Source organism: Protopterus annectens, chromosome 6.part1, assembly GCF_019279795.1.
Source record: "Protopterus annectens isolate FY-2018-M chromosome 6.part1, PAN1.0, whole genome shotgun sequence".
Lineage (NCBI taxonomy): Eukaryota > Metazoa > Chordata > Ceratodontiformes > Protopteridae > Protopterus > Protopterus annectens.
Genome location: NC_056738.1, coordinates 274,261,235 through 274,275,242, shown reverse-complemented (window position 1 = coordinate 274,275,242; position 14,008 = coordinate 274,261,235). Strand labels below are relative to the sequence as shown.

Here is a 14,008-nt window from a genome sequence, read left to right as displayed (position 1 = left end):
CTTGCAGTTCTTTTATCTCTGTTTCAATATTCAATGCTTCAAATACAGTTGGTTTGGATTATAAAGGGGATTCAATAAAACCTATATGGTTGTTTTTCACAGTGTGTACTTCACGCTGCAAACAGTTTTAGATTGAGTAAGCTCCGTGTAGAAGCACGCACCCCCACACAAACAAGGTAAACACCATGGCATGGTAATTACAGAATAAGCAAATGAATTACATTCTAATCAACCAATCCAACATGATAGATCTATTCACCAAACTATAAAACATCCATGTAGACTTCATGCTTCTTTTTCCTGTGAATTCCAAAACTTTACCATGGAAGGGAGTCTACACGGATATCATCTGCAGATGAGTCTCCACTGCAATCCAGATGGGCCTGGAAAAAAGTTAAGCAAGAGGTAAGGGCAACATCATCACGATTAAAAGTGACACAGGTGGTAATACGTTTACCCCTTTATATGTCCATTAAGTATACTTTCAACAAGAATGTGGCTGTCAACTCAAACCTAAGCTAATAACTATAGCACTCTTAATCCCCCCAAAAAATACATGTGACACAGAAGTAACATATTGATTTCACTTGTTTTACTATACAATAGTATTCAACTTTTGAGATACCAAAGCTTACCTGGAGGCTCCTCTTGGGATGTGCTTGCTGTCTGACACTGTTGCTCTCATATCCAGGACATGTTGTACTGCACTCTCTTGTAAGCTGTCTGGATCCTTGATATTGGCCAGGAACTCTTCATTGTGGTTTAGTGGTGGATCCTTAGGCCATTCCCTGGTACCCATTTGGTCATGACCCACTGCAGCTGCTGCCTTCCATGCAGATATGATCATGTCAGTGGTCCTGTGGCCCACCTTGTTTGTATGTCCTGTCATGTCCACCCATGGCATTCAGATCAGCAACTATCTGTTGCCAAATTTGCATCCTACATGCCATATCTCCATGTCTCCTTTCCAGCAGAAAAGCATCATGTTGCCTAAAGGTATCCACTATGACCTGGTTCTCTGCATTGGCGAAGGCATTCTCCAAGGATTGACATGCCTAGGTGGCATACTTCTAGGTGTCCTAAAAGACAACAGAAGGATAATACACATACGTATCACACAAGTACTGAATAACTGATTCCAGATAAAACAGAAAAGGTAGCCACTCAGTATTACCCCCTGTAGAAACATACAGCAGTCTATAGATGTGAAATATGAACAACAGACAGGATGTAAAACAGTTAGATTAACAAGAGCAGGATATCCTTATTTGTGCCATAACAGTAACTCCCCTTTGCTCCTCCCCAAAAGAACAGGAAATGACATATTGTACTAACAAACCATCTTTGTAATGGTAAAGGTGCCATCAAAGGAACCGTCCCTCAAATATTTGTACATATTTACCACAGAGCATCCCATTTGCATTTATTGGCAATCATGTATACTTCCGAAATGACATGCCCATGACATCAGTACATTTCTAACTAATGCATACAGATAAAACTGTAAAAGCCTTTGCTTCAGATTTTTCTTAAATACATTCCAGCATATGCAGTATGTAGCTGACCAAATGAAAGCTTACCTTCTGAAATTCAATACTCCTCTGTACAGACATACCCTGAAGAAATAACGTTATGTGCAGTCTTCCCAACATAAGCAAGTCTCCTCATCATCAGTTTGTCTAGCTACATAGTTGCCTTTTTATATGGTGTAGATTCAGGGATGTCAGCATGGTGAAGATGCAAATGAGGTGCGAACTGATTAGAATTGCTGAATCTCAAAAAATTGGATCTGTGTAGGAGATATAAACATATTGCAGGCACTCTCTCAGTGGTTGGGAGATGGAAAACACAGAAGCACTGCAGGGTGCCTTACTTCCACTGGGTATGTCAGGTTAGCTCTACAAAGTGTTAGATGTAAGGTTGGAAATGTAAGTAATCAGCACACAAGTCACAAGTTCTGTTCCGTAACATCCAGCCTGCCCTTCATTTGTTGGTAACTGCATATGATATTATTTCCACTTAGTATCCTCACACATTTTTAAGGCCAGTGATATAGAATGGCTTACACACTGCATGTCCGAGATTACTGCTCAGATAAATGAAGAATGGTCAACAAATACAGAAATGTAAGGCAGAGCTGTGTATTTGTAAGAAATAATCATGACAGGTTGTGTGATCCATAGGTGCACTACATATAAAACCAATACATGTACAAATAACACTTATATGGTTTGATATCAGTGTAAATGCTATTGAAGTTGGTTGTGTGCATATTGAGTTAAGTTTTTTTCTGCAAAGCTGTTTGTGTGGCAAAGAGGGATAAGGCACCTATCCTGTGTTCTGAAGGTACATTGGAGCGAGAGTTCAAATCCAGACCTATGTAGAAATATGTCATGTGTACTGATATTTTCTAGTGTGCATGTCATAGCTTGATTTTCCTCATTTTAGCTACCTCTCCCTTTTCTTTCTTACTTTTTTCTTTTCTTTTTTTTTTTATTGGCCAGTGTTTGCGTGATGCACTGCTTAGCTCAAACAAGGGAGATGGAGAATAATGAATGTCAGGTTTGACTATGCTTATCTGGTTTGTGTGAAGCTTGTCAGTGTGCAAACTGGACAACTGGCCCACCAAGAAAGCAGGCAGCACCCAGACAGCCAAAAGTAGAAACTGGATGCAATCAATTAATACTATCAGGCATCACACAGATCCACTAAGCAAGGTTGTGCTGTGGTTAACAGTGAGACCTTAAGTACGGTTAGTAAATTAGGGAATGTCATGTAACTAGTCCTGTGGCAGCAGGTGTAAGTGTAAAGCTGGAGGACAGATGGTCCTGGGTTCTATTACAGGGTGTGCAACCTGTGTTTTACTGTTGTGATATTGCAATTTATAGCAATGACCACTGTTTTCTCAACCTTCTTGTGGCAACAGGTATAAGTGTAGGAGTGCCATAGACATGGCCCTGGGTTCAAATACAGCATATTCCAAACATATATACAGTTGTTCCACTTCTCATTTTAGTCACTCCCATTTATAACACTTAACGTAATGGAGCTGATATTAATTGTATGTATGAGGGCTGACACACTAGTATTGTGCCAGTTATTTCTTTATATATCTATGTACTATTACATTTATTATCAGATGTATGACTGTGGGTATACTGTGTACTATAGTCCTGCAAGTATATTTCTGTCTGGACTGGCATGGCCTCCGCATTTCCCTAGCATACATACAAAACTGCCTGTACATCCAATAACCTTGAAATTGTAGCTGTAATTATATAATGTCTCATGGTTTGGCACTGTTGCGCTCTGCTTACCATCGTGCAAAAGTGGTGCTGGGAGATGAGCACTGCTGAGCACCATATTTGTGCGATGGTAGACAAAAGGCAACAGTTTCAAACAGTATGTGCACTCCCAGTAAACACGATAACTGGAATTTGAAGGAAGTCATCTCTCTCCTTTGCTCTTGATCAATGATAAAAATGGCAGGCATTTGTGGAGAAGGTGTTAGGTTTAGGGCACAGAGATGGGGTGTTTAGGAGTTCAAGAATTTTATTGAACTCCTAGTTAAGAACCACAGTGCCTGGTTTCTGCAGGGAGATTATTCTGGCTTCCAGCTTGGGATAGTTTAGCCCAGGCTGTATCCAGTGCTACTGGTGTTTTGTGCACTGGTGACCAATGTAAGCATCATTTCAATGACCTACAGTGGAGGAAGAGGGATACCCTTGATGCTTGGATCGAGAATTTAAGGACTGCAGACATCCCACACCTGTGTAAGTATAAACTAGAGAAAGTAAATTTAAGACTTAAAGCTAAATATAGGCAAGACTGGTATTCATAATAGTATTATGTTCTGTTTTTTCCACAGCTGCCAGGAAATGGGAGGTCAGTGTACGAGCACATGAGGCTAGATTAGTGAGGATGAGGAAAGCATGTGGTATGTATGCAGCAGTGGAGCAGTGTTATTGTAGCATTAAAAGTTAAAGATATCTTTTTTGGTATTTTGTGGTTGTATCAAATTGAACATGAATATTTCAACTGTAAAACCAAGTATGCATGCATTAGTCTGTAGCACAAACCAAGAGTATAATGTTAGTCAGATGCTGTGGGTTCAAACACCACTTCCCAACTGTACAATGCTGTTAATTCTACAATTATATTTAAATTAAATTCAAACCTCTATACCAGTGGCACAAATACCCTGTTGTAAACTGTAATCTGTATAATTGGAACACACATATGTGCAATGTATGCACATGTCAAGGAGAACATGCTGCAATCTGTAGTATAGTGTGCATCTGTTAGGAGCTGGTAGTCTTAAAAGTAAAAGTCATCTTTTAGGAGTTGTTAGTCTTAAAAGTAAAAGTTATTATAATAGAGTCAAATAATTGTATCAATGCACCGTATGTCACATATGAAGGTACTAATCTTATCTCTCTATTTTTCTCACCCCAACCCTTATCTCTCTGTTTTTTTTTATTTTATTTTTGTATTTTTTTATTTTATTATATGTTGTCAAAATGTGTCCATGTCATCCATGTGTACCACATCACTAAATGCTGCACAGCAGGGTAGGCCTGCCTGACCCCTCCACTGACTCCAATACCATTTCCCAGCAAGTCTGAGAGCCAGCATGGCAAGATTGCCTCTGCTGCCCCTGCACTACCTGCCACCTCAGGTAGTCGTGCGCCAGAGGATGGTCCAATGGTACTGTCTGGGAACAGTGGCAGAAGTGGTGATTTTAACACCTGTGCTGAATTGCCAAGGATGGTCCGTAAGTTGTATTGGGTTGTGTGCTGCACTGTTGGTGTATGCCTATGGCAGCTGGAGAGACTGCTCTCCCTCATTTTACAATGTACCAGGAGGAGGAGAAGACATCAAGCACTCCAGCTAGAGGTGGAGTGAGGGTGACTGTGTTGACAGTCCAGTGGGCGAGGACTTGATTTTCACTGTCACCCAGATTTTGATGACCATGGTTTTGGGATGTCCCCGCTCTCACCCCAATCATGGTGTCCCCCAATGTTTTGTGTCCATCACCGTCCCTGTCTTTTGTCTTGTTTGTCTTGTCTTGTCTGCAGTTGCTTCCTCATCTACCCAATTACCTCACCCAGACATTCCTACATCCCTTCTCCAACATTTTTCTCTCTCTACAAAAAAAAAATGGGCACTTGTCTCACAAAAAAATAATGTCCCATACATAGCTCTCCATTTCACACAAGTGTCTTCATGACACACTTGATTTGGTCCAGTTGGCTATACAACATGATTGTGTTGTGGTCACCCCTCTGTCTGGAGGGTGACAGTCCAAATTCACTTAATATTTCCCACGTATGATCATTTTACACTGTTAAAGAAATGGATAACTATGGTTCTATCCTATTTCCCTTCTGCACATTCCAGCCCTGCTTTTCCTTTATTCTTCCCCCTGCTTGCCACCATTTCACCTCTGTAAGGCATTTTTGCACAAAGGGGCACATTGCATACTAACATTTAGCAATGGGGAACAGCGGCAATGTATTTACATGTATTTAAAAGTATTAGATGCACCTGCATTTGAACCCAGTGCCATCTGGCCCCAACAAGGAATGTATCAATGTATTAAAACATGCTGCCATCAAGTCAGTTAAGCAGAAAGTGTATTTCATAGACTTATTAACTGTCAGACTTTAGCAGTGTGGCTTTCATTTCCGCACTGCTTACTTATGTACAAACTTGTATCTCGCCTGAGTATCCACTTTGCTAACCATCATGCCAACCTGCTGCTAGTCACACTAATGGAATTACATATTATGCTGCATTACTGCTGTTTACTGTCCATTCTCTGTGCATGACATGAAATTGCATGTGTCTGAAGGCCCTAGCTAACAGTATGTCACATATTTACAATACATCCATCTGTTGCCCCCCCCACCATGAGCACTGCAACCCTGCTGTCTTAGTATTGTTTCCACACATATGTCAACCACAGTACAATATGTAATATCAAATGTTGTGTGCTATGCAATGCACATCAATCTGGTAACATGTAGAACTACAAATATTGACCCATGTGCTTAAAAAGACTTATCTGCAAGGCTATGAAAGGAATCAGCATGGACCATATCCACAGGGAGATAGATGACCTTCAACACACTTGACCCTACCCATGTTGTTTTTGTCAAGGGTAGATCTTACTCATTGAACCTTGTGGACTTCTTGGATACTGACTCCACAGACCTGGATGAGGGATAACATGATATACTGCCTATTCAAGGCCTTTGACACTATCCCCAATTCATGTGTCATAGTGAAAGTCTCCCATGTGGGAATTAAGCCATATAGTATTACAGGGATTGGCAACTGGCTAACTGACATAATACACAGTCCTAGTTGGGGATTGCACCTCCACAATTTGACAGTTACCATTAGAATACCATACGGATCTGTGCTGGGCCCTCAACTGTTTGCAAACTACTTCCCTGCAGCATAGACAATGGTAGATGGCCTGTGATTTACCAAGTTTGCAGATTACTGGTAACTGGATGCACTGATAGAATCCACTGATAGAATCCCTCGATGATGGTAACATATTACAGAAGAGGCTGCTACACAAAAATCATTGGTGCCAAACTCACAGACTGAAACTTTAAAGTGTACAATGGCTGATTGCCCTCTTTGGCAATAAAGTACCCCTGCTAATTATGATATACATAGCACCCTTCTAAGCTCAAACACAGTGTTGTGAGACTTGGGAACACATGTTGATAGCAATCTATGCTTTCATCACTGTGTGTCCATAGTGGTGACACACACATTCTGCATTGTACACATCATACATATGGACATCACATCCAAGACCAGTGTGGTTGTACCTTTGCTGTACTCTACCCTTATCAGAACACTAATTGAGTAAAATCCTCCCTTCTGTCTGTACGTCATCAGACACCTGCAGCAATTGGAAAAATGCAATGTTGTCCCTGGGAGACTCCAGGGCCTCCAAATATGACATACATGGAAAGACTGAAAACTGTCAGTGTGACCTATGCCTCCCCCAACAGAGCAGTCTCAGACCTTGCCCTACTAGAAATGCTGGACATCTGTAAATTAAGTGGGACAAGAATAGCTTGGCCCAAGGTTCTCTACCTAGCCTGCAGCATAAACAGAACATGCTCAAGAGACAAATTATATTCCCCAGTGACTCTCAGTGCTCTAAACAGGCTCCTAATGCATGTGAATCAGTACCCCTCAATGACTCTGTTTAAGCTCAACCTTGACTACTGTTTGGGTGAATAAGTCGTCTCTTGGGTGGCACCTATGTCCCTCGTGTACAAGGCCAGTTGGTGATGCTCACAGAATCATTGTAACAATGACCATCCAAATATGCTCAGTAAGGGTACTTATACTTTTACACAGCCAGGCTTCTAAACACTGTAGGACCATTAGGCTGGTAGCCTCCTAAGAACATATGAAGCTATGAGCCTGTGCAGGCCTCCCAACATTTTGTCTCCCATGTGGCCTACTGATGACATCTACTAAGTTCACCTGAAGTCTTGTAAAAGTCAGACTTTTACTGTGGTGTTTGCATAACATACTGTGTTCTGTAGTCTGGTGTGTGTGTGTGTGTGTGTGTGTGTGTGTGTGTGTGTGTGTGTGTGTGTGTGTGTGTGTGTGTGTGTGTGTGTGTGTGTGTGTGTAGCCAGAAGAGCAGAAGTGTGTATCTTGCAGTTACCACTCCAATCCCATGAATTTGACAGTATTTTGATACTTCCACATGCCTACACATCCATTTCATGCAGGCCTCCCAACCTCTTCTCTCCAACATGCCATGCCGATGTCATCCACTGTAAGTTGGCCTGCAGCTTTGTAAAAGTCAGACTTGTGCTGTGGTGCTTGCATAAAGTACTGTGTACTTAGATATGTAGGGATTCTAACTGTGTGTGTGTGTGTGTGTGTGTGTGTGTGTGTGTGTGTGTGTGTGTGTGTGTGTGAGAGCTGTTGCTTTAGATTACAGAGACCATTTTACACCAACATGTGGGAGACTGTTATATTCTCCTCAACAGACAATGCTGATGTCATCAGCTGTAAAGTGTTGTCTGACACAGTCAAGTTGTACTTGAGCTGTGGCGCTTGCATAAAGTACTGTGTTCTGTAATCTGTGTACTTAGGTAGGGGTTCTAATCTCACTGCAGTCAACTGTGTGTGTGTGAGAGAGAGAGCTGTTGCTTTAAATTACAGAGAGCATTTTATACCAGCACGTGGGACAGTGTTATATTCTCTTCAACAGACACTGCTGATGTCATCAGCTATATCAGCTTTTGGATATACAGTACTCCCACCAAAGCAGGGTCAGAGACTGGCCTGGAGGCCAGGCAGAAATCACCTCATCCTGTACAGTAAATATTACAGTGACATGGCTTGTAATCTATCCACATATATCATGGTATGGTTTGCAGGCCCTGTGTTACGTTGCTGAGAAAGCCCTGTGGTCTCTACATGTGTCTGGTGAGGTATATGGAAAAGAGACCATTATACTCTGTTAGTGTTGTGATGAGGTTTGACTATAGTGCTGTCATACAATCCTAAGATGTCAGTATGATGGTGTGACTTATGATATGCACAACACAGGCTTTCAATACTAGAGTGGACACTTAGTGGTCAAAGTTCAGGTTGCTATCTACATGTGTTCCCAGTGCTTGCATCACTGTGTTTCTGCATAGCAAGACTGTTGGCATTGCTGTGATTAACATGGAATTCCACTTTTCAGATGGGCAACATTACAAACACAGATTTCTGCATTTATTTGTAGATTGTGTGCCTTTGTCACCATTCAGTTGTGTGTGTTACCTCCTCCTGTTCTATGTTATTGCCATTGGTGGACTGAATGATTGCACACAGTATGCAGGAATCAGCAAACTTGGTAAGCCAAAGGCCATATACTTTAGCCTGAACTGTCAAGAAATAGAGTTTAAACAGTGATGGGCCAAGCACAGATCCCTGTGGTTTGCCAGTGGTGACAGCTCTATTGGTACTGGTTGATTCATCAACTTTCACATATGTTCTGTCACTGAGACAGTTAGTTACCCATCAACTGACATAAGGGTTAATCCCCAGCTTGGAGGTTATCTCAATGATACCTGCATGGGGGATTGGATCAAAACCCTAGGCCAAATCATAATAGGCAGTATGCACTGTCTTACCTTCATCTAGGCCTCTCAGATGGAATCAGTGGGCTGTGCCAATATCACAGGTCACCTATGGTGTGGCTCAGCACATACACCTTCCTGATAACGTTGAATACACAGTTCAAACAAAGCAGTGTGCGTATGAGCACCAAGTACAATTAGAAAAATCAAAACAGCCCTCATAGTGGTGTAGACCAGTCCAAATTGTTTAAAAAGCTCCAAAGATGATGACCAAATGAAACATCGGAATTTTAATAACACTTAAAACACAAAAAAAAAAAAACAGTTGAGCACTTTTGTCTTTACAACTAGGACTTCTTCAGAACCATTTCCTTACATTAACAACTTCATTAAATACCTTAAATTGAACAGTCATGTGAACTTAATTAAAAGAAAATTTGTTGATCCATTCTTTGAAAGCATAAAACATAAAGCATAACCTGTGCCATTACTAAATACAAAATCGTAACTATATTCCCGTCTTAACCCAAATATAAAGCTTTACATTTCAACACAGGCATGATAGAACTGTGGTCATTAATACCTTTAGTAAAGTTCCTATATTTCATTTGGTTGTCACCTTTGGAGTTTTTTGAAACAGTTTGGACTGTTCTACACCACTACGAGGGCTGTTTTGTTTTTTCTAGGAATACATAGTTCAACACACCCTCCACATGTCCTATGTTACCATACAAAGGTGCACATCAACATGCATCCCCCTGAGTTGGGGGTACAGCACCTGATGCATGCATGTGTAGAGACATTCTGCATTCTGACTCTCCCCAGCTGTGACGTAGACCAACATGTCATCATTGACCTCTTCTACATTTACACTAGGAATACTCCAGGTGTGTGCAACAGACCTGTGTAAGTTGTTAATGCTACATCAAGTCCATTACATCTGATGGATGCCTTCAAAGAGGTCATTGAGGGCATGCATGATGACAACAGCATCATCTTGTGGAACTTGACCAGGTGAAGGCATTTGACACAAATCCACACTAAGATGTTCAATCAGCACTGTCATATGTGGCCATAAACAGCTATATCACCAAATGGGTGGACCAGTGTATGACATACGTGGCATCTCACTATGTTGAAATGTGTAATGTGACCTATATTTCAGGCCTAGTGATCAGGTCAGTACATCAGGGGTGTCTGCTATGCCCTTTTCTGCTCATTAGTTAAGTGATAGACTTCACAGATGACATACACATGCTGTGTCCAAATAGCTGCCTGAAGGACTATAGATTGTGGGCACTCATTGACTCCAACCGTAATATTAGTGTAATACAGACAGTATCAACACATACCAAAAACTGCTGTCACAGCCATGACAAGACAGCACCTGCATTGACAAGAAACGTGGAGGGATTTGTTGAATCAGGAAGCAAACACATCACCCAAGTATAATGTGGACATCACACCCTATAATCAGACCAAACAGGTAAGTGACCTGTGTCCTGGGGTAGATGGTACATCTACCATCATGTGGTCACAGTGCTGACTACTCCCTTGACTGTAACACTAGTACTGGGTATGTAAAGGACAGACACATCAGAGGCCATAATACCTTCATAGTTCCCAGCCTTCATCACACCAATAATTGTACAATGCACCCTTCTTCATGCATCTCCCTATACATTTTACAGTGATGTATAACTGAAGTGTACCACCTTTGTCACAGTGCACTGTCACACAGGTTATTGGTCATACCTAGGTATTTTCTTCTGTGGAATATACATGACTGATGGTGCAAACACCAATCAAGTTGTTACACCAGATGAATGTGTGCTACCTGTTATGCTAGTGCACACACTGCATACATAGGTGTTTGACAACATTAACGGCATGTATATCATTTGTGACAGTGTGAATTGTGCCATATATAGATATATGCCATGCACACAATTCAACTAGCCTGTATTACCCTTACTGTCGCATACAGGTATAGCAGTGTCCCTCCTAACACCTCCTGCAGATATTACAGTGCCAGGACAGTGAGAGTGGTTACCCTCATAGAGTGTGGCTGTATAATAATAGTTGTTCAAGAGTGTGTGTGTGTGTGTGTGTGTGTGTGTGTGTGTGTGTGCGCGTGTGTGCACATGTGCGTGTGTGTACGCGCGCAGGCTTATCTCTTCTCACTCTACATCACCTATGTTATGTCAGAGGCATGGGATTAGTGATGGTATTATTATGCTATTGTCCATGAATGTGGTTGGGTCTTACAATGTTTTCCGTGATCCTTTACCTGTGGCCACCTTGCTGGGGACCTCTGCTGAGAGTACACTCATATTCAGGCATATCAGTTTGCATATCTTCACAATATGCACCCTACCCCAATTGTATGTCTGCATTCTTCATGTAAGGATGCTTATCTGACAAAAACATCCTCCCCACTGTTATGGCACCTTGTGTGACAGTCACAGACAACACATTTTCACTGTACAGTGATATATGTTTGTTACTGCTGCTACAGCTATCTTCCATTGACATGCCCTCCTCTGCTGTACGTGAGGGAGTTTCACCAGTCCTCTTTCTGTGTGTTCATTCCTACAATTCATCTGTGTGTCCCTGTTCAATACACACACACTTCCCATGAGTGATCATTTTACATAGCAGTCTATGTCCTGTTATGGATCATTAACACAGCTTTATTGCAATTGCCAGTCATCTGGCCATCTGCTGAAGAAGACATGATTGTCTTGAATCTTGCGTCAACTGTATGAAAATGGCAGCCTTGAAGTTACCCAGCTGATGAACTCTCATGAGAGTCTTATTTGTGATCTCACAGTGGATTCAGTAGATTGGAAGATGTAACGTAAACATTGACCAGGCAATTTTCAAAGCCTGTTCTCATAATTGTGTGCCTGCAATGGCCTGTGCCTCCTTACACGCCTTTTTCATATACTTATCACATTTCTGAGCGTGTGTGTGTGTCTGTGCGCATTAGTAATATGATCATTGTGGTTTAGCAACTTTTGCCTGATGTGAATATATTGTACTACTCTTATGCCTGAAAAATGTCTCTCTCTTTCGCTCTCGTGTGCACACACACTGACTCTCTCTCACATATGTATAATGCAGATGGATAGATAACCTGCTGTTAAATAACTTAACACATCATGTAAGTTTGTTTATTTTTATTACTGTGGTGGATGCTTCAGTTGCAGTTGTCTGGCTTTTCCTATGTAGGTTTTCATATACAGTTTTTTTTTTATAAAATTGATCACATAATTTGCTCAGTAAATTGGAACATGAAGACAGAATAATGTACTACTTGCCTTCTGTTTGTGTTCCAGGTTTGAGGTGCTGACTTTCCTCCTCCTTTGTTATAATTCTGCAGTGGTGTATATGCCATCATCTTCTTCACAGTCACTGTGCCGGATGTGTTCCAGGTAAATCATAAAACTTTCTCCAAATGCAGAGGTGTATACATGTTTGGGTAGAAGTTTTGTGTATGTGTAATATATACGGCAGCAGAGACATTGGTCTTAGATAAACAATGTAGTTTATTATACAAGAAGATAAAGAAGTAATTTTTCTAAGATAAAGTAGTTTTCTGGCTTAACAAAAGTTCACATCATCTACCTACATTACAGCTCCATGCAGCCAGGATACAGTCTATTTCAGTATTTGTGTCTGTCTCTTTGTCTGTCTCTCTCTGAGCCTCTTGGTAACTCGCTCTCTCCTGTTTTTGTATCATCTTCCTTCTGGTGTTGTGTTTCAAGTTTTGATTCACTCTGCTGTCTGTTTCTGTCTCTGTCTGTCTTCCAGAGCCACTGATTAAAACATCATATCCCCCTCTAAGAAAGGACAGCTTTTCTGTATTTGCTCTGTACTGTTTTTCTCTGTGTATTTTGTAATTGCTTCTTCCATTACAAAGATAATAGTAATGTACAGTTATTCTTTCTCTTGAAATAATTATTCTGCTCATGTAAATGTGCTCCGTAACTGCTTTGTTGTGGCCGAAATGGGCCCTTCTTGTATCAATCCACTACAGCAGTCAAAAAATGAACAGGTAGAGTCTTCCAAGATGGCTGCACACTGATTAGCAGCTTAAGTTTAGCTCTCCCAGTGTACAAGCAGAAACTGCGAAATAACAGCCAGTGAAATTGTCATTTTGGGCAAAATTCAGTTAATGACTATTAAGTACACTGCCTGTATGCTGGCAAAAAAAGAAATTTAGCAAACCAAAAAGAAAATCAAACAGAAAAGGCGAAGAGAAAAGAATCTTGTAGCCATTCAGCAAACAGCAGTTCAAGCTTCAGCTTTGGTGCAAAAGAGATAGCTTCCAGTAATTTATGGGAAAAAATAAATGAAATAAATAAATCAAAGGTTCATGGAGGTCATTGTTCCACTGTATTCAGCCTTCATCAGCCCCATCATTTAGTACAATGCCCACTTTGGTGTGTACCATACCAGGCACATCCAACATGTGGAATGTCCTTAGAGGTTCATTACTAAAAGAATACAGAGTGTAAGTAGCATGTCCTCTGCAGACCACCTCAAAACCCTATCCCCTGTATTCTGTCTCCTACAGGCTGCTGAGGATAGATTTATGCCTGGCATAGAAGGTATTGTCAGACCCCAGATGGACCTCCTGCAGATCCGGAAAACAAACAACACCAGAATTACCCATTCCAAAGACTTGAATTTTGCCTGTGATATAAATAGGACCTGCTTGAGAGACAGGTATGTATCCCAGAGACTTCCCCTTCCCTGGAACAGGCTCCCCATCCATGTGAAGCAGAGTTCTTCCCTAACCTAATTCAAGTGTAACTTGGACTTGTTGGATGGGGAACAGAAAACAGAAAATTCACCTCTGGTTTGGCACCTATGACTCT

At 41.2% G+C, this 14,008-nt stretch overlaps 1 protein-coding gene across 3 annotated transcripts in view; it reads left to right on the top strand.

The window, feature by feature from the left end:
- FAM126B (family with sequence similarity 126 member B) overlaps positions 1-14,008 on the top strand; it is a 1,024,500-nt gene that overhangs the window by 759,336 nt on the left and 251,156 nt on the right. For all 3 annotated transcript variants that reach the window (XM_044075704.1, XM_044075703.1, XM_044075705.1), the window contains one exon: positions 12,464-12,559. In XM_044075704.1, coding sequence (XP_043931639.1) covers positions 12,464-12,559 — 96 coding nt within the window. The remainder of the gene's footprint in view (positions 1-12,463; positions 12,560-14,008) is intronic.